At 38.1% G+C, this 22034-nt stretch overlaps 2 protein-coding genes and 1 long non-coding RNA gene across 21 annotated transcripts in view; 2 read left to right on the top strand and 1 right to left on the bottom strand.

Annotated features, from left to right (window-relative positions):
* The window catches only part of SGK3 (serum/glucocorticoid regulated kinase family member 3), a 51547-nt gene extending 49549 nt beyond the window's left edge, over window positions 1-1998 (top strand). For all 7 annotated transcript variants that reach the window (XM_053395991.1, XM_053395987.1, XM_053395989.1 and 4 more), the window contains 2 exons: window positions 299-388; window positions 970-1998. In XM_053395991.1, the coding sequence (XP_053251966.1) occupies window positions 299-388; window positions 970-1140 (261 nt within the window). In that variant the 3' untranslated portion in view covers window positions 1141-1998. The remainder of the gene's footprint in view (window positions 1-298; window positions 389-969) is intronic.
* Window positions 1999-2832: 834 nt separating this feature from the next.
* On the top strand, window positions 2833-22016 carry MCMDC2 (minichromosome maintenance domain containing 2). 13 transcript variants are annotated; one of them, XM_053395973.1, is made up of 16 exons: window positions 2833-4600; window positions 4635-4768; window positions 7289-7440; window positions 7522-7652; window positions 7743-7802; window positions 8289-8484; window positions 9414-9536; window positions 11622-11729; window positions 14325-14453; window positions 16084-16321; window positions 16617-16822; window positions 17670-17836; window positions 18202-18381; window positions 19076-19218; window positions 20038-20147; window positions 21057-22016. In XM_053395973.1, exons 3-16 carry the CDS (start codon window positions 7341-7343, stop codon window positions 21221-21223), a joined length of 2058 nt encoding a protein of 685 aa, XP_053251948.1. In that variant the 5' UTR covers window positions 2833-4600; window positions 4635-4768; window positions 7289-7340; the 3' UTR covers window positions 21224-22016. The 13 variants fall into 13 exon arrangements, with proteins under 13 accessions (XP_053251948.1, XP_053251954.1, XP_053251952.1 ...); XM_053395979.1 differs by lacking the exon at window positions 4635-4768 and having other exon boundaries at window positions 2833-3049; XM_053395977.1 differs by lacking the exon at window positions 4635-4768 and having other exon boundaries at window positions 2833-3853.
* On the bottom strand, window positions 17632-20975 carry LOC128417398 (uncharacterized). The gene is made up of 2 exons (XR_008331456.1): window positions 20275-20975; window positions 17632-17702 (listed from the first exon to the last, which is right to left on the bottom strand). It is a non-coding gene; the product is annotated as an uncharacterized LOC128417398 (long non-coding RNA).
* Window positions 22017-22034: the final 18 nt, after the last annotated feature.

The raw sequence follows: 22034 nt of genomic DNA, 5'->3' as shown, positions 1-22034 counted from the left end.
TTCACAAGCTGTTCACTCAGTTTCTTGTAATACTTAGCTGATAGCCTACCCGGTCCAGGTAATTTCCCAACGTTTGCTTGACTTACTTCATTTAAGACTTCTTGCCCTGTTATTTCTTCATTTAATACTGCTAATTTACCTGTTTTTATTTTTGGTAAATTACTCTTTTTAAGATATTCCTCTATCTTTGGTATCTTTTTATATAAATCAGCAAAGTACTTGACAAAGGCAAAAGACTGCTTTCTGATCAGTATAAGACAAGTGTATATGTATCATACAATTGTATCTTGTATTTCAGCTTGAAATCCAGAGGCATCCCTTCTTTGAATCTCTCAGCTGGACTGACCTCGAACAAAAAAAGATCCCACCACCGTTTAATCCTAATGTGGTAGGTACAATAGTTCATACTTCAGTAAACTGGAATATAAGAACTCATTCAAGAAGTAATTACGGTTAGCTATAAAAAACAGCAGCAATAATTGTATTCAAATTCAAATGCTTAGTTGGAAGGAAGGCATGAAAAAAAATCTATCATGGTATCAAATAACTTCAAAAAGGAAAACTATTCAAAAAGAACTTTGAAAAAAACACGTTTCAAGCAGAGCTTTAAAGTAATCATAATGGTGAGATACACTAACTCTAGCAAAGCAATCCTATCAGGGTGTGAAGATCTGTGGTGAAGCTACTGCTATTTCCTAAGCCCTGCCCGCTTGTCCTGGCCAGGGCAGAAGGTATGGACAACTATTTTTATTTTTGGTTCCCTCCATTACTTCCACCCATAGAGAGGGAGGTCCACAATATCCTATGGACTCTGGGACACTCTCCCTGGTAAGATTGCACCATTGATTATTTTGCTGATAAATTGTTTTGTTGATAAATTAATAGACCTTCCCAGTTTGAACTGAAATATGACACACAAGAGGTAGAAACCATACCTTTTTCTTACAATTTGTATGTTTTATTTCCTAGTCTGGTCCAGATGACATCAGAAACTTTGACACAGCATTTACAGAAGAAATGGTACCCTGTTCAGTTTGCATTTCTTCTGACTATAATATTGTAAATGCCAGTGTGATGGAAGCAGATGATGCATTCATTGGATTTTCTTATGCACCACCTTCTGAGGACTCATTTCACTAAGATTTCTGGATGCTAAGAAATACTTGCAAGTCATCTTTAGATGGACTGGAACGTTTTGATTGTGAACAGATTCAAAAATATGTGCAACTAGTGCCTCGTTTGAAATGTTGAACAAACTTTTTCTGCTGTAATATGAGGAACCTGGGCATTTTGGATTACTTCCTTACGACTGTTACACCTGCTGTACAAAAATACTTTTTGAACCAATACCTTTAGTTAGCTGTTCTTAACTTTGACTCTCTGTAAGAAAGGACACTGACTGTTTTCCCCCAAGTTTACATTGATAGCTCCAAATTGTCTGTCTTTCAAAGCAGCACACTTTCTCATTTAAAGGCCTTTGTAAGCTGTCTAGTGACTTTGTGCTTGAAATGTTACTATGCAAATATTTTTGTATAGCACTGATTTTTAAAGAAGATAAGCATACTCTGCACAATTTGCTTGTTCTTTAAGCCAAGGTGGTTTATTGGTATCACTTCTTCTTAACTCCAAGCAAGAATCTGTACAATATTGCCCATCTTAAGGCCAAACTCTGCCACCTTTAGTTATACTGGGCCCTGAATTGCAACCATTACCACTTTACTCAAGTAATTTGATACATTCCATTAGTAAAACCTAGAAATATGCTCTCTAGGTTAAATAAAGGTGGAACAAATTAGCCTTAAGTATTTTTTTTTATAACAATGCTTCTCATAATGACTATAACTTTTTTCCTCTTCTTGTAGAAGATAAATGGCTTTTCCCAAAGAAATATATAAGGAAAAAAATGACTGCATTTGTAGAAGGGAAATTTTGTTCTTGTGTTTAGAAAACTAATATATTGCAATTTGATTGTATTAAAATTCACTTTCATGAGATCTATACTTTGATTAGTTCATGCTTGGAATAAAAAAAAGCTAACACAGTCCATTTGTAAAAAGACTGACTGGCCACAATAGACACATTTTTTACTTAAACAACTCTCCTAAATTCAGTGTGGAACTTTGTGATTGTGGCTGGGGAAAACTGAAACCTCAAAGGAATTAATTAAATATGGAATTTACAACTTGAAAAAATAGTCCACATGTCTTGTTTCCACTGTGGCCATGATTTGGATTTTTATACTAAATCTTGAATCATGAAAAGAAAATAGAGAGAGAGAGAGCAACAAACCCAAACAAAACAGAACAAAATCTGGGCACTAAGAGATCTTGCAGTATCAAGCCAATGCAAACAGACTGCAACTGAGTACCCTTGGTCAGATTATAATGGCACAATCAGGTTGCCAGGGCCCATGCCAGCAAGGGGGCCCAGACTCTGAGCTTTGCTTTAAAAGTAAAGTAAATATCTAACCCTCCTAAAAGGAAAGTTCATCTTGAGAGATTGAGCTTAGGAAGATACCTAGCACAAACTAGGAACAAAAGAGGAAAAGATAAAAACCAACAGAATTACCGTATTTTTCGCTCTATAAGACGCACCAGACCACAAGACGCACCTAGTTTTTGGAGGAGGAAAACAAGAAAAAAAATATTCTGAATCTCAGAAGCCAGAACAGCAAGAGGGATCGCTGCTCAGTGAAAGCAGCAATCCCTCTTGCTGTTCTGGCTTCTGTGATGGCTGCACAGCCTGCATTCGCTCCATAAGACGCACACACATTTCCCCTTACTTTTTAGGAGGGAAAAAGTGAGTCTTATAGAGCAAAAAATACGATAAACTACACTTAGCAGAGGCTCCAGACAAACAAACACAACCAGTGTCCAGCTAAAAGACCCACTTTTGTGCTAGATTAGTGCATCTTTTACTAGGATCCCAACTCTAGCTACAAAAGGAAATTACAATCCGGCCCCCAGCAACTGAAAGAAATGCTTCTGTCACCTCAGTCTAATCCAAGAGAGGATACCCTCATGGCAACACTCCCATTGGCTATTGCTAGGTAGCAGACACCCACCAAATTATCTGGCACTTACTTCAGAATAAACACGTTTAGATGTAGGCCTCTTAGTTTGGTCACTCCTTTTTATACAAGTACTTTAATACAGAGGTCAAATTAATCCAGAATAAATATATCCTCGTCTATTTATATATCTTTCATTCACAAACATATGCCAACAAAAGGGAGGGAAGCAGATATTTCCTTTTTTTCATGCTTTGAAAATGTGTAAAGAAAATACAGTTTTGTTTATTAACAATTGGATACTATCACTTTACATATACACGCATACATACACACGCACTCCTACCAACTCCTTAGGTCAGGGGTTCTCAAAGAGTGTGGCAGGAGAGGAGGGCAAGTGTGGCGGGAAGATTCAAGGACAATCAAAGAAATAAAGTAGTCATGTTCTGTGTTATAAATCAAGCACTGCTCTTTTATTTTCCAATGTGTGTGGCACGAGCAAATTTGTATTCTGAAAGTGTGGCCCAGAGAAAAAAGTTTGAGAACCACTGTCTTACTTAAACATGATTCAGCAGAGCTTTCATTGGTGGCCTAGTGTGTTATTTAAAACTCAACAGTTCCGCAAAATCAAAATGCGCATTTCAGGCTCAGCACTTCTGAAAGGAAAATCAACCACATTTCAATAACAAAAAAATCAGAGTCACTGACAGGCTTTAGTTTCTAATATATAACCACTTAAATGAGATTGGCACTGCACTTCAGTGCTTCATTATGTACAGGATTGAAGTGGAGTGTTTTGTCCTGCCCCTTTAAATAATATTAGAAATCAAACCCTATCACCGAGTATGAGTTCATTATTTTTGAAATATTATTGCTTTAGAAGTGTTAACCTGGGATTTTTATTTCTGCAAAATTGTTTCATATTTATAAATACCCTAGACTGCTGAAATGCACTTGGTTGACATTGTTACAATTTTTTCAAAGATCACTTAAACTAACAAGCCTAAATCAAAATACGTTTCCTCTGAAGTAGGATCCAGAGAGTTCCGTAGGACTTGCTCCCTTGTAAGATTTGCTTAGGATTGCAGTTTTGGTGAAATAGTAAGTAATTGGGGGGAAATGTACGTCCCTTGAATTAAAGTAATCTGAGGTAAATTTTGTGCCAGTGAGGCTTTTTATCCTATCAGAGTTGAGAATATCTCTGCTGACAGCAGAGTTGTGGAACAGAAACTTGAAAATGTAAGATTTGGCAGTAGGATTGCCAAGCAACAGACAGCGTCCACCTGAAGTGGCTGTTGACCATTGTTTCTTTCTGAGGAGTGTTCATATGGAGGGAAGTTTGAAGTCTGGCTCCTTGTCTGTGCCTGGATCAGCTCACCTTCAGAGAGACGCAAGGAACAAGAAAGAGGGGTGGAGGTTCAGTGGTTTTATTCCTCTGAGTGAAAGGCTAATGAGGAAGCAATGGCAGTACTAGAAAAAATATGAGGGAGGACAAGAGAGGGCAAAACAAGTATGAGGGGGAAAGTTCTGTAATAGGCATAAATTGTTAATGAAAATACAGAAAGCTTGTTCATTTCCTCAGGGCCTGTTGTTGCCAGCAGTGCTTCTCAGTGGAGGTAGGGAGAAAAGTAGGTTTTTTGGGGTGGGGTGGCTAGACACTTTCCCACTTTTGTCCTTTGGAGTGCCATCTCTATGACAGGGGCTCTAGAATCCCATTTATTCGGTTTACCGTCATCTTTCAGTCACACATAACTATGGGTGGGTACAGATAAATGTTTTGCCACAAATCTGCTCATGATGTGTGGTAGGATCTTGACCACTTTTCAGAATTATTATTATTATTATTATTATTATTATTATTATTATTATTATTATTATTATTTTATTTTATTTCTAGCCCGCCCATCTGGCTGGGTTTCCCCATCCACTCTGGGCAGCTTCCAACAGAAGGTTAAGAATACATTAAAACATTAGTCATTAAAAACTTCCCTAAACATTAAATTAAATACATAGCACCACTTATATCCTCCTGCTTGTAGGCTGAAAATCAGCTTGTGGGGGAGAACCCATAACGTTAAACAGCTCCTCCTTTTGCTGTTGTGCTAGTCTTCAACTTAATCATACAGCCACCTCCAAGGATGCTTTTGAAGAAAAACAAGACAGGCAAATTGTAAAACTGCATGCAATGGCTTGTGTGAGGCTAAGTTCAAGTGTGTTATTGGATTCTTTTCACACAAACAACTTAGCTGGATTTTTTAAATGCACCATTGCAAGAGAACGGTAACACATTGGTTTTGGTTTTGGAAGAGACAGAGCTACATTTGTAATGGCAGTAAAGGGTGACAATGTAGTGAGGTGGGCCATTGTGACATCAGTGCAGAAATGGAAGGGTTTTGAGGCCAGGATATGAAAGCATCTATAATGGAACTTTGGACCTGAGGGTGCTTTTTAAAAATGGAGCTTTTTAGGAAGAAACCAAAATTGTTGAGCTTTTTTTGGGTTATTTACGTTAGAGTATGTGTTTGCTCCACAATTACTCTGTTTTTCATATTGAAATCCCTATCCCATTATATCCATGATGGAAAATGACACTTAAGAACTTAGATTTAAATCACCATTTAAATTATTTCACCCAATCTGAATGTGAGGCACATATACATAGGTGTGACACTGATATCTTTGGTTCAGTTTCTTGCTGAGCCCCCCTCATTTCAAATTGTTCAGCAACTGCCCAGTTGGTGGCATAGTGTTATATCCAGAGCTCTCTGGTGGGCAGTTTATGCTACTGTTCCAGACAGAACATAAAATTGGGACTATTTGAATGGGTATTTTTGACTTTATACCGAGCATAGTTCTTTGAATAGTGTTCCTTGTGCTTTATGACCAAGTGGGGATTTGAACTGTGGTCTCCCAGCATTTAATCTGACACTTTAACCACTTCAGTACACTGACTTTGGGTGGCCAAATTAAATGCAACTCTATTCACACTGAATGTCTTTTAAAAAGTGAATTGTGTGTGAGAGAGAGTGTCCGATTGGGAAACTTGTGGGGAGTAAGTATATTTTATCCCCCCTTCCAGTCTTAATCTGGATTCCCATCCCCCCATGACTGTTTTCATTGGTGAGACGGAAGCTCCCACTGGATGGAACAGGAGTTTCCTAACCCCCAGTACAAATAAGTGTAGATGTAGTGCTCACTGTTGGGACTGCAGAGAAATCAGAGTACTGGAAAAGCTAAAAGCCATGTAGAATATTTCTAACATGTAGTTTTTACAGTTAAGATCATCAGATGCCCAACCCAAATTCCTTATGAATTATCTAATTTCCTCTTAATTACATAGAAGTCCAATTGAAATATGTTAGGATTTAAATTCTTGACAAAACTGATACAGCAAGATGTTTCCTTTTATAAGATTTATACTGCAATAATTTATTATAAATTATTTAAGACCAGAACATAGTGAATATATTTTGCTTGTCCTTAAAAAAAATAGTAATAAAGATTCCACCCATATTGCTAAGTACACGTCCACAAGACTAATGCTTTGGCTTGTAATCTAAAGCATATTCAAGTACTCAGATCTTTCTCCAGTATCTGAATAAATTAAGCAAGGCTTTGCATTATATCAAGGATCGTCAAACTTTTTGGACCAGTGGGTGCATTTTGAATGTTAAGTGCGATGAGCATCAGTCACAAAATGACTGCCATGGGAGCACAGCATAGTGCAACATAGCTGTCATGGCGAGCATTACATAACAAAGAAATTAAAGAGAGTCGTTATGATAAAGCTTTTCCCATAATTATATTTCGCTAATAGAAAATGATTAACCTGTTGTATTTCTGCTTGTCTTACAGCCGTTAAAAGGCACAAGAACCCTCTTTTCCCCTAATGCCAACCCCAACCAAAGCCTAGGCTGCCATCTTGTACCCACTTACCTGGGAGTAAGCTCCATTAAACACAAGGAGACGTATTTCTGTGTGGACATATACAATGTGAGGACAGTATACACTGCACACATTTCAAAGAAAACACTTGGAAGGGTACCTGCACAATTTGCTTCATAAGTTTCTTTAAAAAGAAAGAAAGAAGAAAGCTCAGAGTTGGGGTGGGGGCCTGCCCAGGGATATCAATCAAGGCCTATGCAGGTGCCATGGCATCAACCTCTGTATTATATAATTCATTTTCTGTAAGTGCTAATGATAACTTGTCATTGCAGAATTCTTACTGCATGTTCCATTTGTCTTGACCTTACTGACATCTCAAATTCTTCCCCATAGTGTGTACCTGTGATCTAAGGGTTTAGTACTGAAACAAAACCATTCAGAGAAAATGAAGCCAGACCTTCTCAGAATGAAGGAAGTTGCATTGATTTATCTTGACAGGAGTGGTGGCCTTCAGAAATTTGTGAATGCCTGCAAATTATACAATGGTAGTATTTAGCAATTTTTAAAATTATAGTTTAAATCAGTATATGGGCAATGTTGATGGTTTTTCCTTTCTACTCTTACAGATTCAAAGCAAAGTTATGCCATTTTCCGGTTTCCTATATTGATAAATCCATCTGATATTATTGAGTTGGATGCTACCCTTGGAAATTACATTTTGCATAAACCTGTGAAGGCCACTCAGATTTTTCAGTCTGTAAGGAATCTCATATATTTTGGTGAAATTTGTTAATCACTCTTTTAAACTGCAGTTGCCTTATGAAATGAATTGGGTTTTGAATTATAGGTGTGTTTTACAGCAGTTAAAACACTGTCACTGATTCAGCAGCTACAGACTGAAGCTCAGGTAGGTTTGAACTCTGCTTTTCGTATTTCACTTTTTGAAGAAATTAGTTGTATTTATTAAACAATATAGCTTCACTGACCTTTCAGTTTGCTGCAATATTTCTTCTGAAATGCATTCAAGGCATATCTTAATTATAGTAAGTTTCCTTGGAAGTAAGCCCTGTTGACTTCTGAGTTGGCATGCATAGGATTCCACTGTACAGTGGTACCTCGGGTTAAGTACTTAATTCGTTCCAGAGGTCTGTTCTTAACCTGAAGCTGTTCTTAACCTGAAGCACCACTTTAGCTAATGGGGCCTCCTGCTGCCACCGCGCCGCCGGAGCACAGTCTCTGTTCTCATCCTGAAACAAAGTTCTTAACCTGAAGCACTATTTCTGGGTTAGCGGAGTCTGTAACCTGAAGCGTATGTAACCTGAGGTACCACTGTAGTATCTGTTATTTATAACTGGCATCATCATCATGGTATTTCTGTGTCTCTTTTTTTCAGATGAGCATAGTGCTGAAACTAACACATTTACCTTCCCTGCCCAGTTATATTTTCAGTCTTTGCAAATTTCCATTTGATTATACTTCTCAGAGATTTTATATGGCAGAGGGAATAGTTGTTGCAATGTCCACTGTAACAAAATATACACAAGGAGCAAGATTTGTTTGTTGTGATGAAAACTGTCCATTTTCTGAAGGTACACCAACCTGGAATCTTGAATTCTATTATAATTTACTGACTTACACCAGTAAATCCAGCTTTTAAAAAATATACCGTAAACTTGTACAAGACATTGTATATAAAATCTAATACACTGCATGTTGCTGACATATTTGCGATAGCTTTATAGACCTGTGATTTCTCATACTGGATTACACATGAACATCGTTTCACAAACTGATTTTCCTACTATCAAGCAGATCATTGGCTGTAGAAGGGACTAGGAGGAAAAAGCAGAGAAGATAATTGATCTCTGTGTTCATAACTTTTATGCCTGTTTGTTGTATTTAGATGCATCTGTGTGCCCCGCACTACACTGGCTATATCATTTGCCATTGACCATACCACTCAGCAGTAGTGACCAGTGGATTGTTCTCCATCATATATTCCAAAAATTAAAAGATTATACTCTACTTCTGTTGTCTATCATGCGAATATTTCTGTTTGCTGGTGGACAACGGGTGGGATTCAGACTTCTTCTTCTCCATGGACAGAACGTTCCATCCTCTTTTTTCCCTGCATACTGTTCTGGGAGTTCTTCTGACCCTCTACAGTGGATTTGGTGGAGATGTGGGAGGGGAGAGGGGAGGCTCAGCAGGAGCCATTGTAATGATTTCTGCTAGCATGGCAGGTCTTAACTGAATCTGACTATCATACCTTATAGTCAACTGAGGACTCTTTATTAAGATGGAAAACAGTGTGCCATTCAAACAACTCTAAAAGGGGATGCCAATTTTTTTGGCACTTGCCCCAAATGAATGAACAGGATGTCAATATTCTTTTCAAGTAGGTACATTATCAGAGATCATTTGATGATTAATTAAATTGGAAACCATTATAAACCAATATATAGCTCTTTGTGAATGTTTAGAACTTTAAATATGGTCTTTTATACACTTCCCCTAGGATTTCAGTATATAAGAGTACATACTCCTGGAGCGACAGAATCTGCAACAGTGAGAAACAATTTTGTGTGCACTTTGTGTACTTCACCACTGCGGGAAGATATGAAATACAGAGTACTTGGTGGTAAACATTATATAGTAGTTATTAGCCCTAAATTATACCATTTCAATAGCTATATTTTTATGGTGAGGTGTACTATTGGGCAACAAGAGAAGGAAAAAGCATGGAGGAGGGAGTTCAAAGTCATCCCTACATTGAGTGAAGCTTCTAATGTATGCCCCATGGTTGCATTGGGACCCCACTTCCTAAATCTGAATGTGTCTGAAATACAGATTTAGCCCAGTCTCTTAGCATTTTATAGTGTGTGAAGAAAATCTAATTACTAGGCTTATTTTTGAATTCACAAAGTGAAGTGAAGGCACAAGACAGATGTTGATCATCATGTGAGCTGCGCACAGGTGGACTGAAGCGAGCTGCTGACTAGTCCTGTGGAGCCTCCTTTTATTGAGACAAATATGCAAGCTAGGCAAATACATTTTTGGGCTGTGACCTTTACACATCTTCCGTCCTGAGATCGTGGGGTGGTACAAAGTTATTTTGGCACCTGTTTCCACCGCGTCATTTTCCGCTTGCACAGTGTATGACGAAGGAGACAAAAGGTCTCAGGGACAAAGGTTACAGACAGGACACCGCCGACTACTGAGACCGCAAAAGGTTAGACCGAGGGAACGATGTTCCAGACAGCTGTGGCTTGTCTGGGGGGGGGCATGTACCCCGCACCCCAGGGTCACACGTGCAGGCAGACTGTGGCTGCCTGCTGGTGGGGAGTGTGCTCCCTCCGGACCCCACTCCTCACTCCGCAATATCCCTACAACAAAGTTTCCTGAGGTTTCAGTGTCCCAGTAATATATGTTTGCATACGATAATTTCTTTCATCAGACTTTCACAGGCTTATAATTTAAAGACAAAATGCTAAAAGGGAAGGGGAAAAGATGGATACCCCCATATGTCTGTGGGAATTGTCCTTTTAAACTCTACAATTCAGGAAAGGACTGCATGTTAAGAAATACCATCATATTCTGAGACCATTTTAAAACATTTTTTTAAAATTTCAGTTGTGTCAACACAAAGGAGGTATTAGCTAGTTTAAGCAACTATAATGGGTCAGAGAAGAAAGGTGCCTTTGTACTACCTTGTACTTTTTGTTCGTAAAACTGGGGTTTTTTAAAGGATTTTCGTAAAGAAATTGCCCCATGAACTGGACAAAATTGTCCCAGTTTTGTTAACATGAAACCAGCACAAGACAAAAGTACCGTATTGGTCCAAATAGAAGCCACACCCACAAATAAGCCGCACCTTTAAAATTCAAGGCTTAATTGTGGGTGCGGCCCGCCTCCCAGCACTACTGCCCTGAACAGGGGATGATGGGTAGCCAGCACTCAGCACTCCATTCCCCAAGCTGGCACTGGCGCTCGGTTTCGAGCGCGCTGCATGCCCACCTCCTGGCACTACCACCTCCTGGCACTACCTCCCCAAGCCAGCGCCGGGGGAGGTTTGGGAGTTGCGGATGGGCTGCACACCATTGCCCTGTACTGCTTCGGGTGGGGGGGGGGGAGCATAAGGTCATGAATATAAGCTAAACTTTAATGGCCCGAATTTGGAAAAAGATGCTGGTTATATTTGGACCAATACGGTAGCTTGATCCATCCACCCCAAGCCTGAATGCAGGTTTGATATTTGTCTCGCTCAAGACAAACCATGAGATGTAGCAAGGTTTGTTGTATGGCTTGCTGCTTGTATTTTGTCTTGAGTAAACAAAACATGAGCCTGGGTTTGGATGACACACTAAGCCAAATCATGACATAGCTCTCAACAGCACCACAGCACACCCAGAGAAGGAGCAAAACAGCTGCAGTCTCCTCTCTGGGAGCCCACACGTGCTAGTGTTTGCGCTAAGTCATGGTTTGGTTTAACATTTTATGTGATTCAGATCACTTTATAACTTCACTTTTTTGACTGTTTTGTCAATAGGAGGTTATAAAGCTTAGGAAGAGTAGTACTAAAGTATTTGAGTGGATATAGTTCTGACTGTTGGGATGATTTAGAATGCTTTTTCTTTAATAATACTAATCCCAGTTGGGCAATTGGCTTGAGATGGACTTCTGATTAATTTTTTAAAATGTAATCTTACGTTTTTCTTTTTTAAAGATAAGCAGGTTATTGAAATAGTTGATGCTAAAGCAATTAGTGCTTTTCAAGGATTTTCCAGCAGTAAAACCCCTTTCAGATTTCAATCTTTCACAGTTTTTCTAAGAGGTAAGTTTTGTGTTTAATGCAAATGTTTATTATTAGGCTGATAAGTGTGGCAGAATTCTGTTAGTCTAGCATGTGTTATACAAAATAGCATTTGGATGGAATAAATCTTTCACTTTCTGAATAGATATGTCTATCAATAAAATGTGAATGTATATGTAGAGAAGCTCATATATTAGGAAAGGGGAGTATGTGAAAATAAAATGTAGAGGCTCTTTTTTAAAAATAAACACAATCTTATCTTGTCCTTGGAATTTGACTTCCTCCTTTCAGTTCATATGATAAAGCTTTTCTGTAAGTAACTAGGTTTTGTAACATCCTTCCTCAATCTAGCTACTTCCCTTATTCTCTTGAGATCTCTGCCATTTCTGGTTTACATAATTCATCCTCACAGATTTTAAAATAGGAGCCTATTTCTGTGTTTCGGTTTTTGTTGTTTTTAAATGGTTTGTTTATGTCCTTTTGAGACAATCTACTGAGATTTTTCTCCTGCACACATCTAATTGAAATAACTTGAACATCTGCTTTGTATGAAATGCCCTGAAATGTGGTTTTTCTTGCTTTAAAAGTTTGCCTGAAGTCTTTTTTAAAAGCCTTCTGAACACAGTTGACTGCATGTTGAACCACTCAGAATAACAAAGTTAAAAGTGGATGAACCACAAGGCTGAAATAGGTCAATTATGGAAAAAGTAGCAAAGGGACAGTACTGGCAATATATAAAACACTACTCCAAAACACTACAAGTCTCCTTACCACAATCAAAGCTGAATGGGAACAAAGCTGAATGAAATAAACCCAACCCAATGGTCAAAGCTGTGGACTAAACCACCCTTTAAGTCCCTCTCAGGCAAGAGAAGGGAACTCATCCTGAAACTTATCTACAGGTGGTACCTAATACCACATAAGCTGGTGATGATACACCCAGGAATTTCACCTAAGTGCTGGAGAGGATCCACTGGCACTGACACACACCTCCACATGTAGTATGAATGCCCCAAAATTCAACCTTTTGGGATAACAGTCTTACAAGAAATTTTCAAATTAACAAAACAGGTAATAGAAGCAACTCCAAAATTTGTCCTACTAAATTTCTTCCAAGGCAATAATGCACATTCACATGACAAAAAACTTATAAACCACTTACTCTCAGCAGCTAGGAGTCTCATAACCAGACACTATGGGAAACTGCCCTATGAGAAAAACTTATCAACAAACTGAAATGATCATGGGACAAAAAAAGGATGTCTTTACCCAAGTGTGCTTCCCTTCATCACATACACAAGCCAACAAGACAATGACTGATCCCCCACCCTTGACAACATATGAATCAATATGGCTAATGTAACCTAACAATAAGGGACGCGGGTGGCGCTGTTGGTTAAAGCACAGAGCCTAGGGCTTGCCGATCAGAAGGTTGGCGGTTCGAATCCCCGCAATGGGGTGAGCTCCCGTTGCTCGGTCCCTGCTCCTGCCAACCTAGCAGTTCGAAAGCACGTCAAAGGGCAAGTAGATAAATAGGTACCACTCTGGCGGGAAGGTAAATGACGTTTCCGTGCACTGCTCTGGTTCGCCAGAAGCGGCTTAGTCCTGCTGGCCCCATGACCCGGAAGCTGTATGCCGGCTCCATCGGCCAATAAAGTGAGATGAGCACTGCAACCCCCAAGTCGGCCACAACTGGACCTAATGGTCAGGGGTCCCTTTACCTTTAACCTAACAATGCCCCCCCCCAAACACTACCAATCAACTGCCACCAACCCTACCTTGGGCCCTCTGACCCCTTATTCTGCCAACAAAAATAAGACACCTATCCAAGTGACACTGACAAAAAAGCTCCACTCATATATGCAAAAATGAAAGTTTAATGTCTCCTTCACCTTCCTCCTCTCCTAAATTTCTTTTTCTGTACTTTCTCTCCTCTCTCAACCCCACATTGTCTACAACAAAAAAGTCTCAAACTGATTGTATTTTATTTGTATGAAGGATGCTACAATTTAAAAACAGACACTGAATGTACTTTTGTTACTTATGGAAAATATTTCAATAAAAACTTTAAAAAGAAAAAAATATTTAAAAAGTAGATGGATTTGGTCACATGAATGCAGCTTTGTGTTCAATCTTATAAATGCAGAAGGAAGATGGTGGGAATGGATCATTCCTAGAGGTAACTCTTATTTCTATCCTCATAAAGGTAATCTAGCCTTTATACACCAAACTACGTAAAGCAGTGAGCTGGGCAGAGCAATCCTGTGTCACTTTTTGCAAATTAGGGAAAACTTTCGTCTTCAGTAAGCCATTTGGTTAACAAATGGCTGTTTTATTTAAGCCGGTGTTCAACTGTCCCTGGTTTTTTAAGTTTTTATTGCTTCCATGTTGTGTTGCTTCCTGCGGCTCCTTTACAGTGCATGTTTACCTGAACTTTAGTTCAATGGCCCTTACTCCCAGGTAAGAGTATTTAGAATTGCAATCTTAGTATCCATAACATTTAAAATTGTTTGTGATCTTTTTTCCTGTTGTAAGCTACCTAGCTTTTATGAATAAAGGCAGGGTATGTCTTAAGCAGATACATACATCCCTACATGTTTATTTGCTAATTTATAGATGAACTATCTAATAAAATGGAAATAGGAAACAGGTATAAAGTTATAGGAATTCCAGTCTGTATGCCAAGCTGCATACGAATCACACTTTGCCTGGAAGCCAACAGTATACATCTCTGTAATCTCACAGGTAAGACAAGGGGATAGTTGAAGTGGATGTGCATTCAGTTCCTGATTGAACAAGTGGAGATTTTTGTGTTTGTGTGTGTGTATATGTATAGCAAACTTTTTGGGACTTTTGGCATGACTGAAATTTGCTTCTTCCACTTCCCCTCTCAAATATGAATAAACAAGCTGTGAAAGTTGGTTTGAATAAATACAGATCACACAATTCACACTGTGTTTTAGAGGGTACTCTGTCTGCTATTTCAGTTGGATAAGAATTAAGTGAATGGTAATAGTAGTCAGAGAGTGCCCTCTACCTATTAATTTGTGATCCAACAGCATTTAAATGACTTCACATTTGAGACTTAAATTACTTTTAAATGTGTTTATAAAACCTACATTGCCTTTTATTATCAATTACGCACTCTCCTACATTTACATTTACACATTGCACTAATAGTACTGGCAAATCATGCAGATTCTGTTCATTGGGTTTCTTTGTGGGCTTTTCAACTGTAGTTCTGTGCTTATTCTGTGGTATCTGACTTTAGTCATACAAGTTAGGGCTTAGCCACATTTCTGCTTCTCTCCCCTGCCCCCACCCCTGGAGTAAACTACTCTTTAGTGCTCAACCGGAGCAAACAGCAATTTGGGTTTTCTCTTGATTAATGTTTGCTCTGATTGAGCACTGAAGAGCAGGTTTTCCCTGGGAAAGGAGTAAGGCAAGATGAAAAGTGCTCAGTTCTGTGCCTCGAAAGCATGGGTCAACGGGAAAACCACTCGGATCCAGGCTTTCTTGACACAGGATAAGCAAAAATGTGGACAAGCCCTTAGATATGTCTAGGTTAAGTCCATTGTTTTCAGTTGGCTGCTCAGAGTATGACTTGGTTGGATACCACCACATTGTAAAATGCCTTGAGTGTTGTTTGTAGAAAGGCAGCACATAAAACTATAAACAGTGGAACCTCAGGTTGCAAATGTGATCCATGCTGGAGGCACGTTCGCAACCCGCAGCGCTGCGTCTGCACATGCACGTGACACGATTCGGTGTTTCTGCGCATAGCACGATTTAGCACTTCTGCAGATGCGCTGAAACCCGGAAGTAACCTGTTCCGGTACTTCCGGGTTTCGACGCGTCTGTAACCCAAGGTACCACTGTAAATGTACAAACAATAGTTTGTACTTAATGTCATTGAGACATCATGAGAGCTAACTCACTGTAAACCAAGTCCATACGTATTGAAATTGGGTATGTATATATTTTTTTGGATCTCGCCTGAGGATACAAGGTAGGATTCTCAACTGACAGCCTGAGCAAACAAAGCACTGCAGAATTGGGAAACCACATAATTAGACACAGTAGAGAATGGCCCAAGTAACAGGGGCCATTGAAGGAATAGCCTATTTTCATTTAACAAAATGAAACTGATTTTAAAGTGTTCACACCTGTAAACCTGAGAAGCAATTCTGTGAACACTTAGCCGGGAACCATGTGAATGTACATGCATAAGACTGAGCTTAAGGTGGGTGTTTTTAAAACTGTTTTTCTAGTTTTGTAATTACAAATGGAAGATGTGAAACTGAATATATTTGTAAAAATTATAAGATATGTTGTTCATATAGATTCATTTGGCTTTGGTGTGTTTTTGTATTAGGCCCTTCCCAGATCAGTGAAAAATTTAAGTATCTGCTTTCTTTGACTTCAAAGTCGTGTTGGAGATTTACAGCTCTTCTGGCCAATAGTTTTGCTTCACAAGTACTTCCACCAGGCATTAACAACACTCTCAAACTAGCTATATTGTTAAGTCTAGTACAGACAAGTGACAGAAATGACTTAACAGCAGATTACCTGGATATTTTGGTATTGACGAATGATTCGCTAATATTAGAGAGGTAACTAAGTGCTCTTTTCTTTAATAAGCAGATTCTTTCCCCTTTATGTGTATACCCTTTATTTAGCTTTGTGCAAAGAACGATGTTGTTACTGCAGTTGTTCCAATTTCTTATTTTGCTTTTAAAGGAAAATATGTGAGGTAAAACAATGCATATGCTTTTTTATTCCAAGGATAGATTTATTCTACTGAACTGCAATGCCATGTAAACTAAAATTAATTTTTAAAACACTTGATTTCTTTTCCAAGTGTATTACATATCCATAACTAAGATATCTACTTTCCCCATCACCTAGAGTTATGAATTACAGCATTAGTCTTGTTCCACGGGGCATACGGCATATTCCATCTGGTGAAGTTTTTCCTACTGTGTCCAAAGATAAGCATGGAACTGGAACTGCAAGCATTCAGGCTAATAGTGCTTTGCTGGCCAAAGGGGGAGTATGCTTCATTGGAGAATTATCTTCACATAGGAAGGATAAGCTTGAACAGTTGCAGTCAGGTAAACCAACTGAAAGTTTTGTATAATGCAGTACCTAAAGTCTGGCATACCTTACTTCAGTTATTCAAATGTCCAAATACACTTGGACTTAAAAGCTCCCTTATGCCAGGTTTCTGTCCATCACATTATTTTTTCCACAGAAAGAAATCAGAACTGCAACAGCTTTCTACACCTCAGAAGATATCACATTTTGTATGCGTGTGTAAACCCACTATGTTTAGTCACATGGGCTGGCAAATGACAATTCTTGCAGAAGCACTTTACTTGCCTTGATCAAATGCAACCTGTAGTAGTTTTCATATGAGAAAGAGCAAAACACTGGGATATTGTTTGTCTGCTAGCAGGGCAATGTACTGATAAAGAATAATTCTTTTAATCATTAAAAAATAAAAAATAACTAAGGTGACATTCAACTGTGCCTGTAGCTAGTGGGAAGGACTTCTGCTTGTGCAATGAGAAGGTCCCTTCCACTCCTGGCAGCTTCCACATGTCCACCAAACCTACTGTTGTCATATCTGGAGGTCCCTGGAGCAGATGTGGGGGAGAGCATATGTGGTGGATACAGAGGAAAAGATTGGGTATCACCACTACCTTCCAAGATAGAAATTAGTATATTATTCACCAATTTCTATGTCCTTCAAAATAGGGAGCAGTATATCAACCTGTTCTCTGCTACATTTTGATATGCAGCACTTCCAGTGCATTTCTGTAATTTGAATATATAGCATGTGAGCTATCTTCTTTAAGACAATGGCACTATGTTGTTTTCATTCTTCAAAGACCTATTTATAGTGAAATTAAAAAAATCATCAGATTTTAAGTAGTCTTTATTGTCTGACTTTACAAGTACTTGAAGGAAGAACAACTACTATATTCATCCCTGGAAAGAAATATGGAGAAGAAATTGATCAGCAGGTTACCCTTCCAATTCAAACCAGTTTTTGGTCATTTATTGATGTGGATGCTTCTTGCAAAAAGCATATCCAAGGAGACAATACTCTAATAGGCCAAATGGTAAGTAATGTTTCTTTGCTAGAATTGCACAATGACATTAATTAAAAATACCTAATAGCTTTTAGAGTGACATTGATATACAAAATTTGCAGCCACTTTCTAGAAAGTGATTTCCTCCAGTCATGCAATCTATTTTCATCAGTGAATTGAGGTAGCTTCTACAATATTAAAACTAGGACTATAGTGCATGCATGCGTTAAATAGACCAGGAGTGCTAAATGAAATGTTCCAAAATGCGTTTCTCAGAAAAACCACTGAATTTTACATTTTTCTAGATACCCTCAGTCCCAAATAATTCACTTGCTGGTTTTGTCTGGAATCCACATGAAGTTCTGTTCTGAAATATAAATATTGCTTTTGTCTAGGATTTAAGCTTTATTTCAGCTAACGTTATAGATGCTTTTTGGCTTCTGATACACTGCAGTGAATCAGCATTTTCCAATCCAGTTCTTCCTGTTGTGAATCTCCTTTTAAAAAAGGCCATCAATCCAGAAGATGCAGTCTATGCTATCTCCAAACAGTTTGGAACACAAGATTATGAGGAGGTAACTAGACATTATGAATTGAACCAAACAAGAGGGGCAGTTTGATAAGCTGTTGTTCTATCAATCATATTTCAGATTATGTGCATTTGAATAATCAGGATCCCTTTTGTTCCTCTGCTACTTTAACTTCAATTGTACAAGTAACCAACTTACAAAATATATGTTACGTGTCTAGACATATTTGCTAAAGGACTCTTCTGCACTTTATCAAATTCAGACAATTTCAATGTCCAATATTCAGAATAGGAATGAGAACTTTTCTTACACTAAATCTACATCTTTAGTAAAGCTGTGAAATCCAACAGTGGCTTCAAAATACAAGTGAAAAGAAGCAAGGAAGGTGTTTGACCCAACTCTTACTTGACTGCAGAACGGTGTACCAACCGTGCTAAATCATGAGTATCTTAACTTCCATGGTGATTGGTGTAAACTGTCTTAAGCACTTAGGAAACAGGTTGTTTGTATTTATGCAACCACTCATATAATCCATGTTTTTTCTGTTTTAAAATCACGTTATTTGTAATGTGAAAATATGTCAAGAATAATGAATTGACAAATTATTAATATATTAATGAAAATTGTGTCTTGGAAAATACTTTTTAAAATGATACACCTGAGATTTAAAGATCACTGGTAAATCTAGTGATTTTTCCACAGAATTCATAAACCAAGGAAATATTTTATGTCATTTTAGTTCCTTGCTTTCTCCAAAAATTTGCATGTGGAACTCTGTTCAGAAGCAGAAAGGCTGATCCACGGTTACTACTTAGCAAGTCGCAGAATCAGAACACATCCTGTTCATGGATCAAATCTCTCAGCAACTGCACTGAATATCTTGTAGGTTTTCATTTACATGTCAAGTATGTGTTCTTCAAAATTTGTATTTAACCTGTGTAATAATTCTGCATAAGCAACTATGACAAACCCAAATCTGATGGCCATAAGCCAAAATATCTCTTTGTCTTCCCAAAGCTGGGAAAGAAAATAGGATCAGTCATTCCACCATCACCATGTTCCTAATACATTTCCCCTTAGCTATGTAAGTTTTAGACATGGGATTGTTCAGTTCCTGTTTCTTAAATTGCAATAGCTTATCTGTAAAAATTACATGTGAACAAATGTGTAACTTCAAGCAGCACTAATCCTAGATTTTGTAAAAAAAAATAAAGTTTAAGAGCTCAAAAGCCATTTTATATAACTTTCCGTTTTGTTACATTTCTGAATATGATGTATCAGTTTAAACTTGACTCTCATAGCCAGTTTTTCAAGAGAAGTCATAAGCTCCTTCCAAACCTCACAAATAGTAATCTAATAGAGTTGCCCACCTCTCTATTATCACTAATACATAAAGATCTATGTGTACATTATACATTAATTAACAATTGTGCGTGCACAGTAGAGGGTATTTGCCTTGCGCACTATAGCTATTTTAACCACTATGGCTACATCAGCCTAAAACCACACCTCTATTTGTACTAGTAATTGACCTGAATTATATAAAAAATACGCAAGTCCCATTTCTCCCCATACATGTCTGTAGCAGCTACATTTCTCTGTGTGTAAAGATTCATACAACATCTCTGGCAACAGAGACTTTCAGTTATTAAAATTTTGTACAACTGATTTAAAATTATTAAATTTATGTTTGTGCTGTAGGATTTCACTGTCTAAAGCACATGCTAAGCTGAGTTTAAGAACAGAAGTACTTGAAGAAGATGTTTTGATTGCTGTATTACTATTTGAATCATCTCTCACTTTAAAATACGGTATAAACCTTTTAACTGAACCTTTCTTAATGAGGGCTATTAAAATAACCACGTAGAATCCTTAAACGCAGGATGCTTTTATGCTTGGGCTGAAAAGCAGAGCTCCAAATACCAAATGTCTGGTTACCTCTCAAGGTTCTGCTTGTCCACCCCAGGTCTCATTTCCATGGATGAGATTTCTCTTCCCTTCCTTTTGTGTTGACATTACCATCTATTGAAGAGTCCGCACTGAAGGGCACTGTCAGAAACAAGACACTTGACGTTCCTGCACTTGGTTCCTATAGAGCCCATCTTTCTTGCACAAAATATATTGCGTCCATCTTGACCTAGATGCCACTGTAATGAGTGAATTCAGAGAAGTGTCCAGTGCATCATCTAGTCTGGTTTTGTGCGATAAATTTCAATTACTGCTATTCAGACTCACAACTCCAGGTACTCCTGTAGGATACTGATCATGTGGACCCATTTCAATTGGATATGCAGCCAGGATATGAGACTAACAGCTTTGGTTGATAAGTTGAACTGGGATTTGAATTGGGTGTGTCTTCATGCACTCATATTAGCTCCCTTGGAAACAGCATCCTTAAAAAGAGCATTTAAAAAATGACAGGCCACCTTTAAAACCAGAAATATATTTATTAGTACAGTGACAGAGAAAGATTGAATGAGGCCAATTCTAAGAACCAACTATATTTTTGCATATAAAAAATCTTAACATCTGAAAGTACTTATAGATGGAGAAACATTCTGCCCATACTTACTGTGTTCAGAAACCTGTTACCTACATGGATGGCTATCACTGGATATTTCGATGTGAAATTTTGATTGATATAATTGAAAATGTGATTTACATCATTTTCTAGTTAAAATAAATTATACAAATTTATTCCTCTACTTTTATTTTCCCAGGTGCTTCTGTGTTTTGTGTGGCCCCAAATGCTGTGTTTCCATTTGAACTCAACAGTGAAAACTCTCTGAATCAAAGGGATATTTACTTGATGCAGTGCCATCAACAGTTGAAACAATTTGTTGCTACATATGGACCTGCAACAGATGTTCTTATTAGCGAAGATTAGTATATCTGCAAAATGAGGTCTATTTTAAAAAATAAACTTGAATGTGTAAATAGTTGTAAGATCAATTCATGTAGTTCTTAATGTTTGTCATACATACATTTTGAGAGTCAGCAAAACTGATTTTCCCGTTGTCACATTATAACACTGGAAATATGGAGGATGCAATGCTTGGTCACAGAATTGTACTATTTCAGACATTGCTTTTCCTTTCTAGTCTTGCATTTCTCGGGGCGGGGAGGAACAGAGGAAGAAAACATTTTCCATTTTGTGAAAAGGGATGTATGACCTTGGTTCCTGTTATAGCCTCCCAAGTTTCATGAAAAAATAAGAGCATCTTTTACTATGAATGTCTTAAATGGAGTGTAATTCAACTCACTATTGCTATATAGACTATGTGGGAAAATAGTCTCTTAAATATATTATTATTATTACTATTATTAATATTTTTTCTCTTTATTACCCACTCTTCACTGTAAGGTCCCAGGGCAGGTTATGGCATTAAAAACAACATTAAGAACATATTAAAACAATGAAAGGGTTTTCAATATCCTGAATAACAATGTTATGGTTACTTTCTTTGGGTATGTCCCATGGGTGTACGCTTGTTCACACTTCCACTTGTCACATTGCTTTCCACTCTATACCACTGAATCGGAGCAAACATCAATCAGGTTTTCTGGGGAAAGTGGTGGGGCAAATGGAAAACCTCTTGAGCCCATGCTTTGTAGTCAAAGAACAAGCAGAAGCATGGATGAGCCCTAACACTTTGTTCTCAATTAGGGAGGGAAAGATGGTTGCATATAAGGCATAC

Source organism: Podarcis raffonei, chromosome 7 (assembly GCF_027172205.1).
Source record: "Podarcis raffonei isolate rPodRaf1 chromosome 7, rPodRaf1.pri, whole genome shotgun sequence".
NCBI lineage: Eukaryota > Metazoa > Chordata > Lepidosauria > Squamata > Lacertidae > Podarcis > Podarcis raffonei.
Note: the sequence above shows the minus strand (reverse complement) of the source record. Positions and strands in the feature narration are given on the sequence as shown.